Here is a 27,826-nt window from a genome sequence, read left to right on the forward strand (position 1 = left end):
ATTTCGAACTCCTAACACTCCCACATGCAGCGTTACAAAAAGACATGATTTTTCTGTAGGTACATGACGCTGCATCCTTTTTGCACTTGCAAAAAATATTTCTGTAATCCCTGCGTCGGTAGTAATGCATGAATCCTGCATTTTTGTAGCCCACAAAAATGCAGGACTCATGCATTTTTGTGGGCTGCAAATATTCATTAGAATTATTCCATCTCCAATCAATTGAGTTGAGAGATTTATCGCCTAGCCAAATTTGAATTTGGTAATAAACTATCTTTGCTCGTCCAAAGCATCTAATGTACGTACGAGTGATGCCAATTTTACAGCAGTGCTTTTCACTAGAGATTTGAAAAGTGAGTAGTCGATAGACTGAGATCTCATTTACATCTGTTCCAAAATTCGTATATGCTCCAATATTTTTTTTTTACAATAACTCTGCTCATTTTAAAGATACCGTATCCACTCAAAAACATTTTAAAAGAAATTTGAAGGACTATAAATTCACATTTATCACACGAATTCAAAATCTTTGGACTAAGTTTTCAAACTAATGGCATTTAAAACAATATAATGTTACTCTACATCCCACCAGACTGAAAACAATGGAAACCTTATCTGGTTACACCTCCGAGGCTTCTACAATTTGCAAGCCATAACGGATGCTGAGACTAAGGAAGATGAGGGAATTTTACAATTTATAATTATTCACGTCCCATCTGCTCAGCGCGGTAAAGTTCCAACGAGAATGGTTCCCTTCGTACTCCAGAGTAAACATGTAAATCAAAAATGAATAACCATTTTCATTTTCGTTGCAAAACGAAAATACAGCCGGACCATATTATATTCCATTCAGAGAGTGCAGCAAGCACCTCTGCCTGTTTCGAAACTTATTAGTCTCTCATCAGGAGGCACATATGCTGCTCTCTTGATCCAACCAAAACAAACCCCGGCGTGCAGTCACGGATTGCAACGAACGAAATGGCATAGATGCCCTAGCGGCAACTGCTAGCAAAATTATTTTCGTTTTGCAACGAAATTGAAAATTGTTATTTATTTTTGATTTACATGTTTACTCTGATTGGAGTACGAAGGGAACCATTCTCGTTGGAACTTTACCGCGCTGAGCAGATGGAACGTGAATTATAAATTGTAAAATTCCCTCATCTTCCTTAGTCTCAGCATCCGGTATGGCTTGCAAATTGTAGAAGCCTCGGTGGTGTAACCAGAGAAGGTTCCCATTGTTTTCCGTCTGGTGGGAAGTAGAGTAACATTATGTTGTTTTATGTGCCATTAGATTGAAAACTTAATATTTTGCTAGTAGTTGCCGCTAGGGCATCTATGCCATTTCGTTCGTTGCAATCCGTGACTGCACACCGGCGTTTGTTTTGGTTGGATCAAAGAGAGCAGCATATGTGCCTCCTGATGAGAGACTAATAAGTTTCGAAACCGGCAGAGGTGCTTGCTGCACTCTCTGATTGGAGTAGAATAAGGTGCGGCCGTATTTTCGTTTTGCAACGAAATTGAAAATGGTTATTCATTTTTGATCAAAATCTTTAGTTTGGTAGAGGGTTAAGGGGCACAAGAAAAGTGATACTCGCGCTCTCAGTATAACTTAAAGTAGTGATATTGCTGACAGTTTTTATGCTACAGTATTGAAAACAATTAAATTTTTTGACAAAAAAAACTTTACATTTTCGTATTGAATCATTTTTTTCGTATCTCATCATTTTCGAGTAAAATGGAGACGAATTCAGAATTTTAAGAAAATTTAAAAATATCCTTCATAACTTGATCTTATTTTTTTAGAAACCAAGCAGTTTAAACCAGTCCAACCTTTTGAGCATAAAAATAACATTATTATAAAACGTATTGTAGGTGAAAAACGATGTTTTAAATTCTGGTTGGCACGGGGTTAAATAAACTGCTCATTTTTTCTTAAATTATAGGAACGATAATGTTTTTTGCACTGTATCTCACTTAGTTTAAATGTAATCAACATTTAATAGTGCTCCTTCTAAAGGTCTTTTCAAGCACGGCCAACAGTGTCTTCAACATTATACCCGTAAAATCGATCATTTTTCTGTTATTTCATGTTGAATGCACCGATTCAAGCATTTACAAAAAATATTCCTTTCACTAAGGTACTATATCTATATCGTTTCGTATTGCAACTAGAAGATTTCCGAAAAAAACAAATTTCTTTGTTTTTTATAAGCTACAGAATGTTTCTTACACTATTTTTCATTCGATGCCTAATTTTTAACTTATTTCAAAAAAACCGTCCGAAAAGATGTAATTTTTCAATGAAAATGGCAAATTTTCAATCACGAACATCTCAAAAAGGATTGAGCGTTCAAAAAATTTATAAAACATTTTTTGCTTATACTTAATTAGGTTCTCTAGGGACTACTGAGTTATTCTGCCAAACAATTTCTACCCTCTAGAAGGGGTGGGAACCACCTCCAAGTTAAAAGAATATTTTAATATAGGATAGACTTTATTTCTTCAGCTATTCCATACTTACTATGAAAATATGAAGTAATAATATATGAAGTAAAATATAAATTAATGTAACGTAAAAGCACCGTATACCGTCCGGTCTCCCAATTCCGTCCGACAAAGAAATTGCGCTCTATACCTCAGAGTTTCGTCGCAATCAGACGGCCGAGTAGAATTTTTGATAGGTTATATCCCCACTCATTCTACTTTTAGCACGCAGACATTTTACGTTTACTGTTGTCAGTGCGATTCAGTTCATTGCAAGTGCATGTCTTGTTTTAAGCTATACTGATTCCAAAAAAACATAAAGGTAAGGAATACTTATTTTCCATATTTTATAGATACTACGTTTAACAGTTATGTTTTTACTTATTTATTAGAATCTTTCATATTTATTTATTGTAAATATACATATATTTTTGTAATTTTTTTCGAACAATAGATTTTATTACCGAAATTAAAGTGGACGGAATAGGGTAATGCAGAATATCAAGGGGTTCTTGATACCGTCCTAGCGGACGGTATTAGGGATTAACTCCTTCAGTTTCAAACGCTTTGTAAATATAAGTCTTAGTTAAATAATATAATCCGACATATTTTAACCATAATATATATTTTGCTCCGTTTAAAAACCTAAATACGACCTATTATAGGTACAACTCATTTTAAGAAAATTAGTGTCAACTATTAAGTGAATTCGAAAATTCAATTTAAAATTTAACCCAAAAATGATGCATTTATTACCTATTCTAGATTTAATGTGTAAGTTTGGTTTAGTTTTTATTTGTAAAAAATGTTTATGGTAGTTCTTCCTCTCAGTTTGTATTATCAAGTATGATAAAAATGACTATCTAATTAGTAAAACTCATTTAAAGGAATTGGACGGACACAGGAACCTTCTGTCCTATATCCGTCCATGGTGGACGGACAGAGCTACCTCAAACTCCTGTTACCGACCCCATAAAATAAAAACTAATAAAATATTTTTTTTTCAGTTTTTTATTATCTGCAACTATGGTATACAAAAAGCGGATGAAGTATCCCCGAGAGAATATCCAAAAAGCTATAGAAGATATTAATTTGAAACGTTTAAGTATTCGACAAGCCTCCAAAATATACAATGTGCCTAAAAGTACTTTGTTAGATACTATGAAAGAAAAGTACAAAACTCCGGGCAATATTGGAGGGCCAACAGTTTTGTCCAGTTCCGAAGAAGACTTGATTATAAAATGGATAATCGAAATGGGTAACGTGGGATTCCCGGTAACAAGATCTCAACTTGTTGATTCTGTTTCAAAACTAATTCAAAATTTGAAACGAAAAACCCCATTTAAAAATTACATACCTGGTAAAAAATGGTACAATGGTTTTCTCGCTCGTCATCCAGAAATTTCAAAACGTGTTCCACAATCACTATCTTCTTGTAGAGCCGCAGTTACGGAACAAAATATAAGAAATTGGTTTACCCAAGTTCGGGATTATATGACAAAAATGAATTTTTTACACATTCTTGAAAACCCCAAGAGAATATTCAATTGTGATGAAAGTGGTTTCTATTTATCCCCTCAAGAAAAACAAGTGTTGGTTAGAAAAGGTGCAAAAAAGGTATACAGTCGCATAGCTAATGACGAAAAAGAATGTCTTACAGTTTTGCTAACTGTTGGAGCTGATGGTTCTGTACCTCCGCCATTAGTTTTGTATCCCTACAAACGGTATGTGTCAGCTGCAATAATAACGAACATGCCAAACCAGTGGGGAGTTGGGCACTCTGAATCTGGTTGGATGACAAGTGAGACATTTTATGAATACGTTACAAATGTATTTTTTCCCTGGTTGGAAAAGAACAGTGTTCCACTCCCAGTGATATTGTTTCTGGATGGACACTCTTCCCACATCAATCTGCCTATTACTGAATTCTGCAAAGAAAAAGGTATTATTTTAACAGCATTTTACCCCAACGCAACTCACCGATTACAGCCGTTAGATGTTGGTGTTTTTTATCCCATTAAAAATAACTGGCGAAAAGATGTTCGATCTTGGCGTATGGAGAATAACGGAAGAAAACTTCAACGGGCTGAGTTTGCAAAACTCTTAGACAAAACTTTGAAGGCTACAGTCTGTACATCGATAATAAAAAGTGCATTTGAATCATGTGGACTCTTTCCGTTTAACGAAAATCGCATTGATTATTCAAAATTAATAAAACCAATAGAACAAAAAGATTCTGATGATAAAATAACTGAATCAACATCCACTACAACTGTTAATGTTTATGATTCTAAACTACTTCGAGAGGTAGAGATACGTTTAAAGCCAGAGGTTGTTAACCGTTTTAGGATTGCTGAATCAGCGGCCCAACTAGAAGAAAAATATGTAGCATTGTATGATTTCTAGAAGAGTCTTCATCCACAAAATGTCGATCATGATAAAACTTTGGAAAACAATTTGCCAATTAATGCTGCTAACGAGACCATTGTTGACATACACTTCGATGAAAACTTTTGGTTTTGCAATAATGATACAATTGAAGCTACAGTCAAAGCAGATGGAGCATTGGTCTTAATTCCTTCACAGAATAGCAATTCTAGTTCGCCAAAACCTGGTCCATCAGCATCCAAGAACAATGATTGTGAGAATATAGACTATTATTTAGCAGTAAGTTCACCCCAAGAAAAAACACCACCTAAGAACAAAATAGTAAACACAACTCCTTGTAATAGCCCATTAAAAGATGATTCAATAGGTATAGTTTATTCTGATCAAAAAAGACAAGTACAAAATCAAGAAAAAACCCCACTTAAGCAAATTACAACAACATCAGAGAATAATAGTAAATATCCAACACCTTTCAAAAAAGCACTATTTTGGCCGGAAAGTTCTGCAAAGAAAAAAAATAATAGCACAGAAGACACCAAGGAAAGGAAAAAACCAAAGATTTATCCTACAGTAGCTATAAGTGATGAATTTATGGAACATCAACGAAGACTCAAAAAAGAAAAAGAGGAAAAAGAAAATGAGAAATGTGAACGAATCCGAAAGAGGAAAGCAAAAACAGAGATTCAACAAGCAAAAAAGAAAAAGTGTCCTCCAAAACACACACCAGGCATAGATACTGGTAATAATAATACGGAAAACATAAATAAAAAGAATATAGAAATATATTCAAAGGACGATTTTGTGTTGGTTCAGTACGACAGTGAATATTTCCCTGGTGTAGTTCTGGAACGAAGCAATGATATTTTGAGAGTTAAAAGTATGACTATGAATGGAAAGTACTGGAAATGGCCAGATAGAGATGACATTTTAAATTATGACTTTGATGATGTAGTTTGTAAGATTGCGAGACCTTCACTCATAAATAAACGCGGCGCCTATGAAGTTCCAGAAATTGAAAACCTAAAAAAATGAAGTCTTTTTTTTTATTATTTAATTCATTTGCAGTCATTAAGTTCGTTTCAAAACTTTGTACTTAAATAAAACTTATTTTTAAATTATTTGTTTTGTTTTTTGGCCATTTTTTTGCAAATTTATTTAAAAATTATTCATAATGGGTTTTTTTTGTCATAACTAAATAAATAGGACGGATAACGGTACTCTTGTGGACGGAATTGGGAAAAAATCATTAATGTGGACGGAAAACGGCTATTTGCGAAATTTTTGCATTTGGTTTCTTAAATAAGCAATTTTGTTGAAATGACTACTGTTATTATTATAAATTTGGCTCTAGTAAGAATTAATAATGCATAATAGCTTATAGACAGAATTACTTTAAATTTCAATGATTCGGAATTGATCTTTCAAACAATTTTATATATACCACTTATAACCGGTCGGAATTCGGTGCTCTTACGTTATTAGAACAGAATTCGGAGCCAAATACCCTCATTGACTGCACTATTTGTTGTCTACTATTTTTTGATATTTAATGGGTGTAATGACATATAAATGGGAAACTATAATCTTCCAATTAAGACGACGAAACGACAATAAAGAATTTTTATTTCTCAATTAGCTGGGATCATTCTGATAAGCCATTAAAACGAAAATGCCAAAGGTAAATAGCTTTCGGACCACTTTTTTTTGGAAATTTCAAGAAAGAAATAAAAAAGGAATGTCAATAAAACTACACACTATGCAAATGATGCCGCTGCTATAGCCCTTTGGACACAAGATTTAATAATCCACAGAGAACGGCAGTTCTCACCAGTGGCGCACAACACCCCTACAAGCGACACTATATATACACGAAATTTTCGATTTTCTAAACCTGACTGAATGGAAAATTGGGCCACATGCCATCTTAAAGTTTACGAAAAGACTCGTCCATCCATATGTTACTTCTCCATTTTGGTCCAAGGGTGTGGAATTTACGGCCCTTCCCATTTAAAGCCTGTTTTTCGTTCTCGTCCCCAAAACTCCCAAAAATTTCAAAAATTTAAGCCCGACCTTTGCGGCTTCTGATAGCATAGATAATTACCTTTCCAACGCATGTTTAATTTTGAAAATCGGTTGTACCATCCAAAAGTTATAGAGCTCAGAAATATGACTCAATTTTTATTTAAAAAATGGAAAATGTTTGTGGATATGTATGTTTGTATGTATGTATGTGGAAAAGTTAAACCGATCTGAATTTTTTTTCTGTGTTTCAAGAGGGTGTGAGGGCCGATTCAGAACCGGTCTAATTTTTGACTTCTGACTACCCGTAAGTTAGCTAGAGGACTAAGTAGATACAAAATAGCATATTTTTTGGGCGTATATATCTTATGTTCAAGAAAAGACAGGAAAACCGCAAATACACCAAATTAATAGGGTTGAGTTAAGCTTTCAAATGGCCCTTAAGCGATCAAGCTGAGACATACGCACTGCTCACCATAGCCAAAAAACTGAAAAATTAAACTTTGAAAATTTTGGTTTTTCGACAATTACTCAAAATTTCAACCTACGAATTGCGCCAATAACTGAGCGTTTGTAGAAGGACTCAGGACGCGTCTAACGGTGTATACCTTATATCTGGGAAAATTCGAATTTTTACGTTATAGGGTTCATAATTATGATCAAATCTATTTCTTATGGGAAAAACGGTTTTTCAAGCTCAATAATTCCTGTAATACGTTCAGTTATCATACTCGATCTTGGATACATCAGATAATACTTGTCAATACGTTTCAAATTCATGTTTAGTGACCAACATCAGGTAAGCCGTTCAGAAATTATAGAGCTCCAAAGGTATAATTAGACCAGGAACTGAAATTTTTCACTTCGCAATTTTTACAGAATGGATAGATTTGTTTAAAAATTTGACAATAAGTAGTGGATAGTCCAAGGATCAAAATCTATATGATGCCGAAAGACGCTTTTACTAAGGGGGTAGTTGCCACCTCATCTCGAGGGTGGAAATTTTTTTTTTATATTTTGACCGCAAATGCTGGTAAAAATATTAATTATAAACAAAAAATGTTCATTATACATTTTTTTGATAAAATTAATAGTTTTCGATTTATTAGTTATCGAAGCTGTTAGTTTTATATCGGAAAGATTACCAGATAACGGCAGTTCTCGCCAGTGGCGCAGAAATACACCCCCCTACAAGCGACACTATTATATACACGAAATTTTCAATTTTCTAAATCTGACTGAATTGAAAATTGTGCCAACTCCCATCTTCAAGTTCAGAAAAAGACTCACCCATTCATATGTCAACCATCCATTTTGGTCTAAGGGTGTCGATTTTACGGCCCTTCCTATTTAGGGTCTGTTTTTCGTTCTGGTCCCCAAAACTCCCAAAAACTTCGAAAATTTAAGTCCAATCTTTGCGGTTTCTAATAGAACTGATCATTACCTTTCCAACGCATGTCTAATTTTGAAAATCGGTTATACCATTCAAAAGTTATAGAGCTTAGAAATGTGACTCAATTTTTATTTAAAAAAGGGAAAATGTTTGTGGATATGTATGTATGTGTGTTTGAAAGTTAAACCGATTTGATATTTTTTCTTTGTATTTAAAGAGGGGGTCAGGGCCGATTTAGAACCGGTGTAGTTTGTGACTTTTGACTACCCATAAGCCAGCTATAGGACTTTGTAGGTACAAAACGGCATATTTTTTGGGGGTATATATATTCGGATCAAGAAGAGGCATGAGAACCGCAAATATATAAAATCAATAGTGTTGACTTAAGCTTTCAAATGGTGTCCAAGCCGTCAGGATCAGACATACACACGGCTCAGTATAGCCGAAAAACTGAAAAACTAAACTTTGAAAATTTTGGTTCTTCGACAATTACTCAACATTTCAACGTACGAATTGTGCCAATAACTTAGCGTTTGTATAAGGACTCAAGACGAATCTAACGATGTATACCTCATATCCGGGAAAATTCAAATTTTTAGGTTATAGGCTTCATAAATATGATAAAATCTATTTTCTGTGGGAAAACGGTTTCGAAAGCTAAATAATTCCTGTACCTAATAGCTTCAGTTATCATACTTGACCTTAGATCCATCAGATACTACTGGTCAATACGTTTCAAATTCATGTTTACCGATCAAAATCGGTTAAGCCGTTTAGAGAAGTTATTAAGATACAAAAGTATAATCCAATTAACGATTATTCCCCAAATGGTTTATGAGTTGTAGTGGTTACGACGCTAAATTTGATCTGGCAACGGGCAATCCGACTTCATTTACCGGCCATCTCAATATATTTTTTTTTCAATCTATTTCGAATAGAAAAAAATCTAGTGTACATTCGATGGACACTAGATGATTTGGGAGATAATGCAACAAAGGTGACCATTTATAAAGCTTGACGTGTAATAGAGGAACATTGCATTCAACTTCATACATTTAATTTATAAATATCTTTGAAAAACTCCTGATACAAGAATAAAAAACCGCTAAACGCCGTAAAAATGAGTGGCGCATAAAATATTCCAGCTACAAAAGATCTGATATGAATGTTACGTGGCGCAAAAATGGATTTTCATTTGATGCAAAACAAAATTCTAGTTTTATTTTAAAAGATTTTTCCATAATATTTGCTAAATTTGAAGTAAACGCGCCACAAAAGAGTAACTTTGATACAGTTTGAATTTTGAAACTCTTTTGCGGCGCGTTTACTTCAAATTTAGCAAATATTACGGAAAAATCTTTTAAAATAAAACTAGAATTTTGTTTTGCATCAAATGAAAGTCCATTTTCGCGCCACGTAACATTCATATCAGATCTTTTGTAGCTGGAATATTTTATGCGCCACTCATTTTTACGGCGTTTAGCGGTTTTTTATTCTTGTATATTAGAATATTATATGAATATCAGAACTGAATAAAAGAGTGTTGTTACAGTGTGATCTCAACACCGAGGGCAGAGATTTCAAACCCTAACAAAGAAAAAATATCAATAAAGAAATAATGTAATGTGCAAAAGTCGAGAGATGCAACAGTTGCCGAACGGTTCTCGAAAATATTCTACAATAACTAATTAAAATGTAAACCAATAAGGACAGAAAAATATTAGATATTATAGTCTCAGATGAAACAAATCGAGCTTAAAAAAATGTTTACCTATCCGACGAATTAAAAGTACAGTAGAGAATTTCCAGACAAAATTAAAGACGACACAAAAAAAACACGAAACAAATAATTAAAAAGATTCTATAAAATGCTAATATCGACAGAAAAAAATTCAAGTCAACGATGATAGGCACATCATTGCAGATGCTTGAATGGAGAGTAATTATCGGCAAAGTAAGATGAATTAAATAGATAGATATATAGATACAGTTGAGTCTGCGAGTCTTTACCCGTGCGTCATCATTTAAAGCATACGAAATAAGTCGATGATAAGTCGGAAATTGAAATTTACTATAAACGCAACAGCAAGTGACTTACTGTCGTGACTTTAGAGAAAAATTTTAAGAGACCTTTTTTATCCAGATTGGTCCAAAAAACCTATAAAAAACTTGTCCGGGCCAAAAATATTGATTTTTGCAATTTGATTAAAAAAAATTGTTAAAAAAAATTTCGCCCACTTTTCACGTGGGCGACTTCTTGAACCTTATTCTGGGATGTCTCACGAATGTAATTATGCAAAAAAATCTCATGGGAATATTTTTCCCAACGAACCCGCCGTTTTCGCCTTGCTATATACAATATTCTATTATCTATTACGTAAGTAATTATACATTTTAACGTTTATTTATAAAACAACCTGTATTTTGCAAAATGGTATAAACAGTAAATTGTTATTTTGATTTAACAATGTTTACATTAATAATTTGACTTATATTTGACAGTTGACAGTTATAATGTACCTACTTGTTAGTTTTACTTCTCTAATAAATTTTGTTAGTTAAATAGTTACATAAATAAATGATGTAAAAATGAAATAATGACTTGTTATTTGAGGAAGGTAGAAAAAACGTATGTATAACATGGGAGTAAAGTGCCTTTTCCTCCCTTGAGTGATTACTGCCCTCCTCTACGGGTCGGGCAGTAAACTTCATTCTCGGGAGGAAAAGTAACGCTTTGCTCTCTTGTTATACAAATAGCTATTTTAATACTAGGTGTCCACTTATATTTTCCCCCATTTTAACTGCCTTTAACTTCTAAACGGCCCAAGCTAGAAATATGCGGTTTTCGCTGAAATGTTTTATTTTAATAAAAGTTTTGTTTGAATGGATTGAATTTTTTATATCGCTTTCAATTACGAAAAAAAAAGACGGATTTTTGAAAAAAAAAGTTGTTGACTATTTTTAATGGAACACCAAGTATATTTTTTTTGGAACTTGAAAAAACGGCCATTTGCCTATTCAGCGATATAAAGTGTTATAAGTGATATAAATCGGATATAAATTGATCTATTAAAAGATTTTTAATTGAAAAACTTATTGGACCATTTTCCTGGTGACAACCTCCATGGCTTTTTAAAATTGCAAGCCAGATGGATGCTGCAGTGAAGACAAGAGGGAATTCTAGAAAGTTGCAATTTACAACTCCGTCTACGCCTGGTAAAGTTCCAACGGAAAATAGACCTAGTTACTCTATAGGAGTAGTAATAATAATATAAAATAAAAATGTATACCATTATTATTCAGTTGCAATGCGAAGCCAAAACTGTCTCAATTTTTACTTAGGTTAGAGAGCGCGACCAGCACTCTTATCGAAGATTTCATCTCTTGTTAGAGGCTCTTCAGAGAATGCATAGGCAGCTATCTCTACTCGGGTAAAATTTTTCGACATTTATTAGTCCCCCACTGCAACTGACGTGAATGTAGTAGGTGGGTAGCGGCATCTCCTAAATGAAAGTCATAAGTTTTTCAACCTACATAATAAAAATATTTGTAAAATAAAATGCTTTTAAAAGATTTTTAATTGAAAAAAAAGTCACGTCAGTTGCAGGGGGGGATTAATAAATGTCGAAAATTTTTACCTGGAATAGAAATAACTGCCTATGAATTCTCTGAAGAGCCTCTAACAAGAGGTGAAATCGTCGATAAGAGTGCTGGTCGCGCTCTCTAACCTAAGTAAAAATTAAGACAGTTTTGGCTTCGCATTGCAACTGAATAAAAATGGTATATATTTTTATTTTTTTTAAGTAATTTAATTTTACGGACTGGTCCAATCCTCCAAAATATCTGTTTGTACCAGGAGTTTTAACGATTTAGGTTCCCATTTTAATGGATGCTGAATTTACAAAATAGGTACAAAAATATTTTTAGCGAACGCTAATGGAAACGATTTTGACAAAATTGTCAAAATCATTTTGACAAAATTGTCAAAATCATTTTGACAAAATTGTCAAAATCATTTTGACAGAGACACCCGATTTGGGCGTCGAAACGTTAATAATAGTTATTTTTCTACAACCGTGTTAAAAATGCAATTTTTAGCACTCCATAGGAGCGTTAAAAATGCTACTTTAAGGCACTAGTGCTTTAAAATTTTTAAGGCACTGCAGTTCTTATTGACCGTATAGGCAATTTTGATGTAATGTCAAAAAAATATAAAAATGGAATGTCAGTCAAGTTCAAGTAAAAGTTTTTGTAGATATTGTCCTGTAATTACGTTTGCAGAAAAAATATTGTATGATATGCGTGTTAAAAAGTACATTTTTAAGGCACTCATGTGAATTGCAAAACTCGCTTCGCTCATTCTGAAAACTTTCACATGTGTGCCTTAAACATGTACTTTTAACACTTATATCATAAATAACTATTATGATATAAGTGTTAAAATTACAATTTTAAGGCACGCATGTGAAAGTTTTCAGAATGAGCGAAGCGAGTTTTGCAATTCACATGAGTGCCTTAAAAATGAACTTTTTAACACGTATATAATACAATATTTTTCTACAAACGTTATAAATTTATAAAATAAAATATTTTTGTTAATTGCTGAAACCATGAAAGCTATGACACAGAGTTATGACCCGTAAAAGGTAGAACTGGTTGTCTACACTCGAGGAGAATGTCTAAAAATGCTTAGAGAAAACATTATACCTTTACATAAACTTGCTTTTTCTACAAACGTGGTAAAAATGCAATAATGCAGTTTAAATTAAATTTTAAAAAACCTTTTAAACCACCTTTTTCAAATTGCGCAAGTTGTACTATTAATATTAATGTTAATAAATGAAATATAAATATTTTCATGTTTCCAATTTGACAATTCACTTTTAACTGCAGTGCCTTAAAATTTTTAAACCACTAGTGCCTTAAAGTAGCATTTTTAACGTTCCTATGGAGTGCTAAAAATTGCATTTTTAACACGGTTGTAGCAAATAGTTATTTTCCTAACTAGTGCGGAAAGTGATACTTTCACGCACGAGACTGCCGTTGACCCGAACGACGCGATAGCGGAATTCGGGCAAGCAGTCGATTGCGGGGAAGACACTTTCCGCATGAGTTAGGAACAATATTTTTCTAGTGCCGTTCATTTGGAAAAAAGCTACAAAAAATAGAGCTATATCACTTTTTATTTAGAAGTGAAAATACACAAGTTAATTCTTTGACAAGGTTGTCAAAACCAAACTTTCAATATAATGGGTTACCACGACGACGATATTGGTTTCCATGACGACGATTCAAAACCATTGTAATTGTCTACTGATCTGACTTTTAAATATTATGTCAAAGTAAGTTTATTTCATCGAATTATCAGTAGTAATTGCACAAGAGCTCTAAAATTATTGAATTTTTCTTGAGTGACACTGACAGTTTTAATTATGTCAGGATGGCAAAAATTCTATATTAATTTTAGAGATCGAGTGCAATTTGCTGCGATTATTTCATGAATAAAACTGTTCAAAACCAAAATTTTATGGTAATTTATTTATGTAAGTACAAATTAGTACAATTAAACGCACAGTTGTTATAAATATTTGACGTTTGAAATTCATCACTTTTATAATTTTTAAAACATTAATTGTCATTAATGTCACTGAATGTATTTTTTCATAGCAACGAAGGGCATCTGACGTAATATACTTGACGACGGGAAATTATCAAAAATTATCGGGTTTAATATCACAAGAGAGTGAGAATAAATTGAAAATTATGCGACAGTTTTTCGAAAATTTGTTGTCTGGCAATAGACACGAGAGCCCGTAGGGCTCGAGTCACAACAGATTTGAGTGAAAATGAAGCATTATTTTCTTATTTATTCTTACTGTCGTGTGATATTCGTAAGATTATTTTTTAATACGTATATTATGGATATTTTCTTAAATGTGACAGTTGTCAAAACTAGGAAACTGGTTGCCATTAAACAGAAACAACCTACTTAAAAAAATTCGATCGGTAATTTTCTACAGTAGATAATTCTCAGTAGTAATTGCACAAGAGCTCTGAAATTATTGAATTTTTCCCGAGTGACACTTTGACAGATTTAATTTCACGAGCCGAAGGCAAGTGAAATTATGTCAAAGTGTCACGAGAGCAAAAATTCTATATTAATTTCAGAGGTCGAGTGCAATTTGTTGCTATTATTTCATGAATAAAACTGTTCAAAACCAAAATTTTATTGTAATTTATTTATGTAAGTACCATTAAACACACAGTTTTTATAAATATTTGACGATTGAAAGTCATCACTTTTATAATTTTTAAAACATTAATTGTCATTAATGTCACTGAATGTATTTTTTCGTAGCAACGAAGGGCAGCTGACGTAATATACTTAACGACGGGAGATTGTCAAAAATTATCGATTTAATTCAGAGTTCTGTAGCTTTCTATTGCATCTGTAGAATCTCCTATGAATGAAATAATCAGTAGTAATTGCACAAGAGCTCTGAAATTATTGAATTTTTCCCGAGTGACACTTTGACAGTTTTAATTAAAACTGTCAAAGTGTCACGAGAGCAAAAATTCTATATTAATTTCAGAGGTCTAGTGCAATTTGTTGCGATTATTTCATGAATAAACTTGTTCAAAACCAAAATTTTATTGTAATTTATTTATGTAAGTACCATTAAACACACAGTTTTTATAAATATTTGACGATTGAAAGTCATCACTTTTATAATTTTTAAAACATTAATTTTCATTAATGTCACTGAATGTATTTTTTCTTAGCAACGAAGGGCATCTGACGTAATATACTTAACGACGGGAGGTTATCAAAAATTATCGATTTAATTCAGATTTCTGTAGCTTTCTATTGGTCAGAACCTCCTATGAATGAAATAATCAGTATAACTTTAATCTGATTGGACATAATTAAACACGTGATCAAATATCTTACTATGCGATTGGAAGTTAAAATCATTAAAAAATAATCAGTTTAATTTTTATTTCTGTAGCTTTCTATTTGTCAGAATCTCCTATGAATGAAATAATCAGTAGTAATTGCACAAGAGCTCTGAAATTATTGAATTTTTCCCGAGTGACACTTTGACAGTTTTAATTTCACGAGCCGAAAGCGAGTGAAATTATGTCAAAGTGTCACGAGAGCAAAAATTCTATATTAATTTCAGAGGTCGGGTGCAATTTGTTGCGATTATTTCATGAATAAAACTGTTCAAAACCAAAATTTTATTGTAATTTATTTATGTAAGTACCATTAAACACACAGTTTTTATAAATATTTGACGATTGAAAGTCATCACTTTTATAATTTTTAAAACATTAATTGTCATTAATGTCACTGAATGTATTTTTTCGTAGCAACGAAGGGCATCTGACGTAATATACTTAACGACGGGAGATTATCAAAAATTATCGATTTAATTCAGATTTCTGTAGCTTTCTATTGGTCAGAATCTCCTATGAATGAAATAATCGCGCTAATTTCATTAAAACATGAACACAATGAGATACATTTGAAATAAATTAGTAAATAATATCTAAATATTAGTTTATTGCATGTATTATAATATATTATTATGCCATATTACAAGGTATTTTACTTTGCCGCACGCCGTGCGTGAAAATTTACTTTTACGCACGCCGTGCGGGAAAGTGCAACTTTCGGAAACGAAATGCGTGCGTGAAAGTGGCTCTTTTAGCACGGCCGTAGAAAAAATTATTTATTTTCAATTTAATTGTGGCTTATTTCCCATCTAAATAGTTAATTTTTTTATGTGTCTCGGCTACAATTGCCATTGACACTGTTTTAATTATTTGAAATGATTATTTTAACTTAGATAATCCAGATATTAAGAAGATGTCAAAGCACTTAGAAATATGTATAATTAATTATAGATACTGATTCGAGTGATTAAGAAAATTTCATAGACGACAATGACATTGATAAAGTGGATGCTAACCAGGAGTGTTTCTGAGTCACAACAACGTACGATAGAATCTGGCGACGAAGATAACATTAAAAACACACAATCCTTAGTTTATGAAGCATTTTAGAGAAAAATGGTTAAAGTAATAATTCATTAATGGCCTAAAACTCAATTATACCAATGCAATGACAATATTTATTATTTAAATTTTTATTTTCAAGCTACTGAAAATGAATTCACATTAAAATTATTGAATTTGAAATTTTACTTGGTTGGAGTTCTTGAATACTTATCTTATTACACTTAAATGGTTATACATATACTTGTTTTTACTTCTATAATGATTTCATTCCTGCACCATTCATGTAGAATAGCTTTCTGTAGATTTAAATAAATATTATATATTAATGTTATTTTCAATTGTTGCTTAAAATTATAAATAAACACGCGTATATTTGAGATACTCGCGAGCGTTCTAGTTACTTTGGTGGGTGCGCCTATCGGAATGTAGAAAGATTCTCACAGCTGCAGATAGCTTCAAAACGGAACTTCATATATTATAATGTAATTTAATTTATAATTATAAACATCCAGAAAACAAAATGGAGAGCTCAATTATCCTATTTGCTTACAAATGCTACTTTAGTCTGTTCATCTTCTTTATGTGCCATCTCCTCTAAGAAGGTTGGCAACCATCATGGCAATTCGCACTTTCGATACTGCTGTTAAAGAGATCTGCAGAAGTGCAGTTAAACCAAGCTCTCAAATTGTTTAACCAAGAGATGCGTCTTCTTCCACGACTCCTTCTACCCTGTATTCTTCCTTGTATTATTAATTGCAACAAGTTACAATGCGCGCCCCTCATGACGTGTCCAAGATATTGTAGTTTTCTAACTTTAATAAAATTGTATTTAAAACCTCTTTATTTTTCCCACTCTTCTTAAACAGCTCGACATTCGTGACTCTGTCCACCCAACTTATTCTGAATATCCTTCTGTAAGCCTATAATTGGAAGTCTTCCAATCTGTATGAAACATCTTTCTATACTAAAATCACAATAAAGATGCACTAGAAATAAACAAACTAAGACACGTTGAATGTTACGAGGAGCACTCCCGAATCATAATTTACAATGTATATACATTGTAAATCCCAAATCATGATTTCCAAAATTTATACATTGTAAATTATGATTCGGGAGTGCTCCTATGTAGCATTTAACGTGTCTTGGTTTGTTTATTTCTACTGCATATTGATTGTAAATTTAGTATAATGTCCAAACCTACAACCCATAAAATAATACGGAGAACACGTAGTCTCAGAAGTCTTATATTTAATGAAAATTGTAATGTCCCTGCTACAGAATACTTTTATCAGTTTGTTAAAAGCATTTCTTGCCTGTCCTATTCTTGCTTTCATCTCTTCTGTGTACTCATTATTTTCATTAGATAATTATTGTACCCAGATATTTATATTTTTTAACTTTTTTAATTTGTTCTCCATGTAGGTACTTATTGTTATGCTTTCTTGGTGCTGTTGAACTTTTGTAATTACCAAAAATTGTGTATTTTTTGTGTTTAGGGATAGTTCGTTTTCTTCTTCCACCGCTAATTTCTACCAACTAGTCTATCAAAATAACTTTTAAACAATTAATAGTAGAGGATCCGATATAAGGTCGATTTGCACCGATCTGTTTAATGGATAAAAATTATTGGATATGTAATTTAGAATGTTAACAATTACAAAAAAACAAGGGTTGCCCGATCTAATCTTGTTCTAACTATATTTAATTAATAATCAAAAAATTAAATTTTTTTTATCAATTAAAAAAAATCGATCCGTGCAGATAATATTTTAGATTTTTTGCAAGGTTTCTTGTGGGGAGACGGGCATTAACAACTAAAAACAATGTTTCAGAATGAAATAAGTCCAAAAAGCTTATCAAGAACTGATAGATTAGGGTTTGAACTTGAATTTAGGTACTTCGTAATTTCAAAAATGCTATTTTATACTGACGTTTTTGAGCCTTGAAAATCGTCATCTTTCGTTCTTTTTTCAGTTTTAAATTGTTTTTAACTAGAACACGATCAGTTTTAGAGAAAAATTACAAAAGACCTTTTTTGTTTAGATTGATCTAGAAAATCTAAAATAATATCTGCCCGGGTCGAATTTTATTTTTAAATTAAAAAAAACTGTCATTTTTTAATTATTAATTAATTATAGTTAGAACAAGATAAGATCGGGCAACCCATGTTTTTGTAATTGTTAACATGCCAAATTACATATTTAATATTTTTTATCCATTAAACAGATCGGTGCAAATCGACCTTATATCGTATCTTAGACTGTAAGTAATATCTCAAGAAGTAGAAAAATGAAGATCTATAAAACTTTGATAAGACTATTTAAATCGTTCTCTCTCTCTCTCTCTCTCTCTCTCTCTCTCTCTCTCTCTCTCTCTCTTGTCGTTTCGCCATTACTGAGGATCGTGATTCCTTCCAATATTCCTAACAATGTTTCTCCATTGGTCTCTATCTTCAGCAGCTCTAAGAGCTTCGCAGAATGAGTTTCCAGCTGAACTCTTTATTTGGTCGGACCATCTAGTTGGGGATCGTCCTCTTGATCTTCTCCACGGAACGTTTCCAGGAACAATTAATCTCTCCAAACTATCGTCACCTCTGCGAACCACGTGACCAAAGAATCGTTGCAGACATATTGTGGACAGCCTTTTTTTAATCTTGAGTTGGTTTAGAATGGAAATGTTTGTCCTATGAGCTGTCCAAGGTATGCGCAGCATTCTTCTCCAGCACCACATCTCAAAGGCATCAATTTTTTGGCGCTCGCATGCGAGAAGAGTCCAAGTCTCTGCTCCGTATAGAAATATTGAGAATACAAGGGCATTCACCAGTCTCATCTTGATATTTTGAGAGAGAGAACTGTCTTTCCAAACTTTAGTTAGGCGACTCATCGCATTTTTGCCATAACAATACGTCTCCAAACTTCTGCTTCACAGTTACCATCTTTAGTTACACTAGACCCGAGATAGACAAAGGTGTTTACTATCTGGTATTCTTGTAACATGTTAGTCAGTTGAATAGTGTCGAATCTGTCGACCACCATTATTTTTGTCTTAGCTTTATTGATTTTTAGACCAACTTTATTGCTTTCGCACTCAACTCTTCGCAGTAGATCAAACATTTCTTGCTCATTTGCTGCTATAAGTGTAGTGTCATCGGCAAATCTTAAATTGGAGATTTTCCTACCAGCTACTGTTACTCCACCGGCCCATCCTTCTAAAACCATCCTCATGATATGTTCACCATAAATGTTAAATAAGTCAGGTGACCACACGCATCCTTGTCTAACACCTCTCTCGGTCTTGAATTGGCTTGAGGACTTATGATCTAGTCGTACTGTCGCTATGTTGGACTGGTACAGATTTTTAATAAGTGGCACCAGGTGCATTTGTGCGCCCATTTCTATTAAAATTTACCACAGATTTATCCAGCTTACACAATCAAATGCCTTTTGGTAGTCAACGAAGCATATAATCATAGGTACTTGAAATTCTCTAGACCTTTCAATGAGTTGTCTCAGGTTCAGGATTTGTTCCCTTGTACCTTTACCCTTTACAAGCCCCGCTTGTTCCTGGGGTATTTGGTAATGTAGATAGGTTTTTAGTCGTTCTACTAATAATTATTTATTCGATTCCTTTGTGTATTAAAAAACATATAAACAAATAAAACTTTATCGAAAGCCATTATAACGGATTTTTCTTGTAAACTGGTTATATATGTCTTACGAAATGAGCAATTTTTATACAGAAGTTTATGGTTTACCTACATATGCATTTGTTAATTGCAAAGCAGGTAAGTATTAATTACATATACCATTTAATGGAATGCTGCATGTTTTTCCAATTACCCAATTATATTTAATTTTCGTTGCAAATTATATAACGCGAGCAATAAAAGAAAACATTTATTGGCGCATAAGTCAATAAAAAGCATCCTATTTATCAGCATATCGTTGAGATACAATATCTGTATCAAAAATCTAGAATCTAGTCGATATGATTTTAAGCAGAGACAAATTGCTCAGATCATATTGACGCGCCCCATAAGATCTAATTAAGTTTGTAAATGTTTTATCTAGAATGATAACTTTGTATTGTTCTGAAACTTTCTTTTTGTGGCATCAATGCAATTTATAAGCCGGGATCCCGCGTACCAAAAAAAAGTTTATTAATAGCAAGCTGAAAAGTTAATAATAGCTTAAAAGTGTCTAGTCGGACAAATTTTGATGTACGGGAACACTGGAACAGGAAAAGTTTTAATTGTGTAAGAGATTACAGGTTTCGAACATCAGACTACGAAATCGTCCCATGTATTTTGTCGGACAGAACTTACAATTGATTTGTTACCCTTCCATTAAACTCTCACGTAAAAATCAGCCTGCTATTTACCACCAACATAAACGCCCAACATATTTGTCAGACAAACGTTTTTTCGTATATTATGTAAAGTTTTCTATTGAATAAACTTAAAAACAACCTGCTAGTTTTCACAATCATAAACTTGTCAGAATGACACGTTCCAGAATACAAATCACGTTCTACAATTAAAACTTCCCCTGTTCCACTGTTCCCATACACCAAAGTTTGTCCAACTAGACACCGTTGCTATTAGCAAATTTTCAGCTTGCTATTTATAAACTTTTTTTGGTAGGCGGGATTAAGCCTATTAGACAATTTTATTTAAGAATTAAGTGTAATTGACGTTTTTAGAAAAAGCTAGAAGTGCATTCACTAATATAAAACAAATATTATGTAGTAGAGACCTCAGCCTAAATCTTACAAAGCGAGTACTAAAATGTTATGTATTTTTTGTTCTTTTGTATGGTGTGGAGACATGGACTCTCAATAAACAATGCCTCAATAGATTGGAAGCATTTGAGATGTGGACGTATCGAAGAATGCTGAGAATCTCCTGGACAGACAGAATAACCAATGAAGAAGTACTAAGGAGAATACAGAACAGCAGGGAGATACTGGATTCCATCAAAATAAGAAAACTTCGATACTTGGGTCATATAACATGTGGTGACAGATATGAACTCCTAAAATAATTAATTATGCAGGGAAAGATTCAAGGAAGGCGCAGCATAGGTAGGAGAAAAAATGTCCTGGCTGAGAAATCTCAGAGAATGGTTTGGATGCAGCTGAACTGAACTCTTTCGGGCTGTAGTATCAAAAGTAAGAATAGCAATGATGATTGCCAACCTTCGTCGCGGAGATGGCACATAAAGAAGAAGAGGGCGTTTTGATTTCAATTCAGAAATTATTCTTAAAATAAAAAACATTAATAATTATACAAATTTTGTTTTTGTTGCTTCGTAGAAAAATCTAATTATTTAATTTTATCTGGCAAATGGATTAACGGAAAAACTTAAAACGATACGAAATAAATTCAATATTTCCATATAGGGCAGTCAATGAGGGTATGTGGCTCCGAATTCCATTCTACTATATCGATTTACGTGATATTTTCACAGTAAGTAGGGAATAGCCCAAGAAACAAAGTCTACCCTATGCCGATGTGTGCTTTTGTCTTGGGGGCGGTTCCCACCCCTTCTCGGGGGTGGAAAATTTTTTGCTTAAATAACTACGGAAGTTGCTAGAGAACCTAATACTAAGCGAAAACTGTTCTATAATGTTTTTCCGAAAACAATACTGTGAGTTATTCCTGGTTGAAAATTGGCCATTTTCATTGAAACATAACACCTTTTCAAACGGTTTATTGCGAATACCTTAAAAACTATACATCTAACTAAAAAAACCATATAAAACATTTTTGTAGCTTATAAAATAACAAAGATTCTTTCCTTTATGAATCTTCGAGTTATAACACAAAAAGAGATATGGTAAGTGAAAAAAACTTGTTTTCTTGGTGCACGCTAAAATCAGTGTATTTCACTGTTAGTCACAAGAATTTAAATGCATCGTTTTTCTTCTACAATACATTTTACTATAGTGTTTTTTATGTTCAAAAAGTTGGGCGGGTTTAAAATGAATGGTTTTTGAAAAAAAAAATAAGATCAAATTATTGAGCGCATTTTTAAATTTTCTTAAAAATCTTCCTATTTCTCCATGTAACTCGAAAAGATAAGAGATGCCAAAAAAAAGATCACATACAAAAATGTAGGTTTCTTCTAGATAAACATTTTGATTTTATCTTTTATAACAGTATCTCTTATCATTTTCAACTTACATGGAGAAAAAGGAATATTTTTAAGAAAATTTAAATATGCGCTCTATAATTTGATCTGTTTTTTTTTAAAACCATTCATTTTAAACCCGCTCAACTTTTTGAATATAAAAAAAACACTGTAGTAGAATGTATTGTAGAAAGAAAACGATGCATTTAAATTCTTGTGGATGAGGGGTTAAATATACCTCTCAATTTTTTTCTTAAAATTCGTTAGACATCAATTGTTTGCAGCATATCTCGCTTAGATTGAATGTAATCGACATTTAATATTGCTTATTTGAAAGGACTTTTTAAGCACAATAAAAGGTATTGGTAGCATTATACACCTAAAATCGACGGTTTCTCTGTTATTTCAAGTTAAATACACTGATTTGAGCATGCACCAAAAAACAAACTCATTTTACCTAACATATCTCTTTTCGTGTTATAACTAGAAGATTGAAGAAGGAACGAATCTCTTTGTTTTTTTATGAGCTACAAAAATGCTTTATATAATTTTTTTAGTTAGATGCATTGTTTTTAAGGTATTCGCAAAAAACCGTTTGAAAAGGTGTTTAGTGTTTATATTTCAATGAAAATGGCCAATTTTCAACCACGAATAACTCAAAAAGTATTGAGTTTTCGAAAAAAAAAAAATTATAGAACAGTTTTTGCTTAAGCCAGGGTTTCCTCGAAAGCGGCACCGACAAACTGCGACCGTAACACTGCGATGAATTACGTCAGATTACGGTGAAAAATTCAAGGTTCTTCACTGCGGCAATGGAATATGCAAAGTCAGCAAGCGGTGGCTTCCAACGCATCCTTGGAAACCACCGCTATTATTTTGCGTGGTACAGTTTTTTATGACGTTATTCATCGCAGTGTTACGCTCGCAGTTTGTCGGTGCCGCTTTCGAGGAAACCGAGGCTTTAGAATTAGGTTCCCGAGCAACTTCCATAGTTGTTTAACCAAAAAATTTTCCACCCCCGAGAAGGGGTGGGAACCGCCCCCAAGACAAAAGCACACATCGGCATAGGGTAGACTTTGAATAATGAGAAATTTTCAGGCTATTCATAAAATTTTATTAAAATCCATGCTGTATGATAGAATTCGGAGGTAATAACCTGTTCTTGCTCTCATTGACTGCCCTAATATTCCATTTTCAATATTTCCATTCAATATAACAAGTTCGGTGAAAAGATCTAAGTATAATCCTGAAATAGACACATGGTAAAAAGAGAAAAATTAAAGAAGCAGCTCTAATTATGTTAACGGTTAAATGAAAATATTTGCGTCGGAAATTCCTCTAGAACCCAGTTGGATCTGGTTACCCATATTAAAAGAGGAATGTCTTGACAACAACTTCTTATCTTGTCTTGAGAAAAATCAAGAAATTTAAAAAATCTTGTCTTGACGTTTTCTTGACATCTTATATCTTGTTTTGACTCAAGAAATTTCAAGATCTTGACCTTTTATTGCGTGACCTTTTATTGCGTTGCTGGCTAACACGGAATCCACTCAATCCACTGCCACTGGGGGGAGTCCCCGATCTGCATTTGTTTCCTGACGAACGCAAAATTGATGTGTAGTGACGCATGCTTAAAATAAGCATTTTGTATGTTTCGCACATATTCTAAACTTAGCTGTCCAGGATTTGATAAAAATTATTGAACCAAATCGAAATAGTTTAGACATCGAAAGGGATTTTGATTATTTGGAGGATGAGATCGAAGTAGAAAATCATATAAGTGATACTGCTTTAGATTTCAGTTCTCCTGTAAGTAAAATTAAATACCTTGTCAAAAAAGATCAAAAACTCAGGGCAAATGCAACTTAAACTTAACAGTGCTTGCGAGGCCATAAATTGCAAGATGACTATGCCAAAATAAGATGTGCCTACAAAATGGCATTCAACTTTTGAGATGCTAACATGGGATTTGAGTGTAAAAAATGCTTTAACTATATTTTGCGACAACATCGAAAATCTAAATAATTGCAAAATATTAGATAAAGAATGGGTTCTGATCAGTAAATTTTGTCAGTATCTGAGAAGCTTTACTTTCTTTAATACTCGAAAGGGAAATATATTGCACACTCCCATTGATGGTAATTGAGTAAACTTACTTTTAGACAAACTTGAAATATTGGGCTCATGAACTTGATAATAAAATTGATAGAGACGCTACCGATGAGCAATTAATTTACCGCATTCAAGCTACGAGAGATAAAACACTGAAACACTATAACAAAACTAATTGGATATACTCTATAGTTCTTATTTTGGATCCTCGGCATAAAGTAGAGGCATTTTCCTCTTTATCTTGGGAAAGCTTCTACAATCAAAGGCATTACAAAAATTTGAAGAAATATTTAAAGCCAACTACTTTAGATCCCAAATAAATCTCAGAATGATCTACAGAATCCAATACCAGAGCCAGCACTTAGTCTGAGAGAAGAAGATAACGAATTTGATGTAGATATTACTTACCTATTTAAGAAAGCTCGTAATGATAACTTACAATCTTGAAAGAATGAAATTGAAAAATACATAAATTAGCCTAGGTTTGAAGATTCTGAGAATATAATTGATTGGTGGAGAAGACACGAAAATATCTACCCGTCATAATCGAAAATGGCCAAGGATTTTCTCGGAACGCCAGCAACATCTGTACCTGCGGAAAGACTATTTTCAAGTGCAGCTTTAACAATAACAAAGCCAAGAAATTGGCTAGGCGTTGACTCCATGAGAAGTGTTGTCTGCCTTAATTCATGGATTATCAATTACGATTTAAAAATCTGCTAAATTTTTTATTTAAAATGAAATATTGTTCGTAATGTTATTTTCAACAGGATTAGGTAAGTGTCATTAATTATTATTTTTAATTTACATTTTTGTAAATCGTTTTAGCAAAAAAGTGTTCAGTAAATTAAAATATGTTATGCTATGTTAAAATAATGTTATCTTTTTCACAAATAAATACGTTTTAGAGTTTTCATTATTAGTCAAGATATTTCAAGATTTCTCATTTTCTTGACAATAAATCTTGGTATTGACATAAAATTTCTTGTCTTGTCTTGAAATCAAGACAAGATCGAGACATGACCTTTAGCAGTAGGATCCGACTACCCATAGTAAAAGAGGAAATCAATATAAAGAAAATACCCCGATTAATATTAAGTCAATAACATATTGAGGATACATCATTTTTTATATTCTAAAATGACGTAGTACATATAAAATCAGTTTGGTGTTAATTTTGATAGTAAACTAAATGTAAGATCAAATGTCGGGATAGTATTATGAGCTTTTTTCTGTTTTATTTCTCGTGATTTACCTACTACAGGATCCACTAACACGAGAGTTTTACTGTAATCATTGCTTGTGGTTGTCTGTTGAAAGAAAAATTACATGTTATAATTTTTCTGACAGATATTCTTAACGTTATTGTTAATATCATGTAATGAACTATTTTCCAATGACGTCGTCCCAGGAACGCCACTCTTAAATATTGGCAATATCACTACTTTAAAGTCATCTACTTTGTCACATGTTTAATGTATGAAGAATTTTTAATAAGTATCAAAAACAAAATTTGTTTAATTTATTACTGTTTTATATTTTGAGGTCCAAAATTTATTTATTTATGTGACGGGTAACCCCCATTACAGATATATTATATCAATTAAAATAAGCTTATACAAGTAGATATGTTACAGTTCAAGTTGATTCTCAGTTAGAGTTGACTATTCCTAGTTCGAGTCAACTCCAACTAAAACTAGCAGTAAAAGTTTATTTGAAAAATTTTAATTCAACTTTTACTAGTTTGAGTTGACTATTCCTGGATCGATTCAGTAAATGTTGATTATGCTATTATACGACTATAATCTCACGTGCTTTTTTGATGACTGTGCTGTGCGTCTCTTTGTTTTGACCGTTTCAACTACTTATCATGATTTGAACATATAGGCCAGGAAATAAAGCTGAAAAAATGGAAAACCTCGCAATTTTTTCGTCCAGCATCGATTTGTACAAAAAATTTGGGATTAGGCTCATTTTACTATCTAGGACGATTTATATATTGAGCCGTTGTACGCTTTTGGTTTTTTAAGGGTGATAACTACCCCTAATTATTGTAAAAAATTATAAAATAACATTTTAAACTTTAATATGGTCAACATTTAGTTTTTATTAGTTAAATCATCATTGTTTTATGCTTTAGTTTAGGATATAATATTATAATATTTCAACTCTTAAAACCACCCTTGTTGGAGATATATATAAAAAAATTATTTATCCTAAAAGAATGATTTCGGCTTGCGTCGATTTGCATAAAAATTTGGGATTAGGATCATCTCACCCTGTACTTCATATTCTATATCATGCCTAAGGGTGTTGATTATTTTTAGGGGTGTAAACTACCCCTTATTTTCAAAAATTATATAAAAACATTGTAAACCTTAATATGGGTAACATTTGGTTTTGATTGTTTAAATAATGACTCTTTTATGCTTTAGGATATAATATCATAATACTTCAAACCTTAAAAATCACCCTTAATAACATTGCAATTTTTATAAGTAATTTAATAGATCTATACAAAAAAAGTAGAATTACGTACAAAAACATTTATTTCAGATCGATGTCATTTTCGTCTTTTTCTATAACTGGTGGGCTATCTTATAGCTATAAGACTTTATCTAACAATAAAACACTGAAAACGTTTGTTTTCTATACTTCCACAAAATTTGTTATAACTAAGTGACTACAGCTGTTTCGGCGGAGTGCCTTTCTCAAGTGATATAGTTTACAATGAGTTTGCCTTTTTAAGTCTTCAACTGAAGAGGTTGAGGAGTGGGGAGCTGTTTGTCTCGAGTTGGTCATTCAGAATTATATCTGTATTTTTCAGTTTATTAATTTCCATAGATTCTAAAAAAAGATAGCTTAAGGCCTTTATTTTGAATATGTAGAATTTGAAACTCTTCATTGAAAGAATGATTATGATCTAGAAGGTGAAGTGCGTATGTAGAAGTGTCTGTTTTTCTATTGTTGAATGCCCTTTTGTGTTCTGCTATCCGTTTGTCAAAAGTTCTGCCAGTTTGACCGATGTACGTTTTCGGACAGTCACCACAAGTTAGTTTGTACACACCACTCTGTAGTTGCTTTCTCTTTCGACTTTTATTGTTCTTAATATATTTGCTTAAGTTGTTGTTAGTTCTGAAAGCTGGTGTTATTCCTTTCTTTTTTATGTATCTGGCTATTTTTGTTGTTATCTTGCTAGTATATGTGAGAGAGCAGAAGGTACAGGGTTCTTTCTGTGGTGGTGGATACACTAATCTCAGGGCTTTCT

General features: G+C 32.7%; 1 protein-coding gene across 1 annotated transcript; it reads left to right on the forward strand.

Moving 5' to 3' along the window:
* The first annotated feature begins 2,575 nt into the window (after positions 1–2,575).
* On the forward strand, positions 2,576–4,899 carry LOC126885722 (uncharacterized). Its single transcript, XM_050652492.1, has 2 exons — positions 2,576–2,809; positions 3,495–4,899. The coding sequence occupies exon 2, from the start codon at positions 3,514–3,516 to the stop codon at positions 4,891–4,893; it is 1,380 nt and encodes a 459-aa protein (XP_050508449.1). The 5' UTR covers positions 2,576–2,809; positions 3,495–3,513; the 3' UTR covers positions 4,894–4,899.
* The last annotated feature ends 22,927 nt before the right edge of the window (positions 4,900–27,826 follow it).

This window comes from Diabrotica virgifera, chromosome 5 (assembly GCF_917563875.1).
Source record: "Diabrotica virgifera virgifera chromosome 5, PGI_DIABVI_V3a".
Lineage (NCBI taxonomy): Eukaryota > Metazoa > Arthropoda > Insecta > Coleoptera > Chrysomelidae > Diabrotica > Diabrotica virgifera.

Bases quoted from the DNA above. Each gene is read 5' to 3' on its own strand.
- LOC126885722 (XM_050652492.1), top strand. From the start codon at position 3,514: ATGGTATACAAAAAGCGGATGAAGTATCCCCGAGAGAATATCCAAAAA.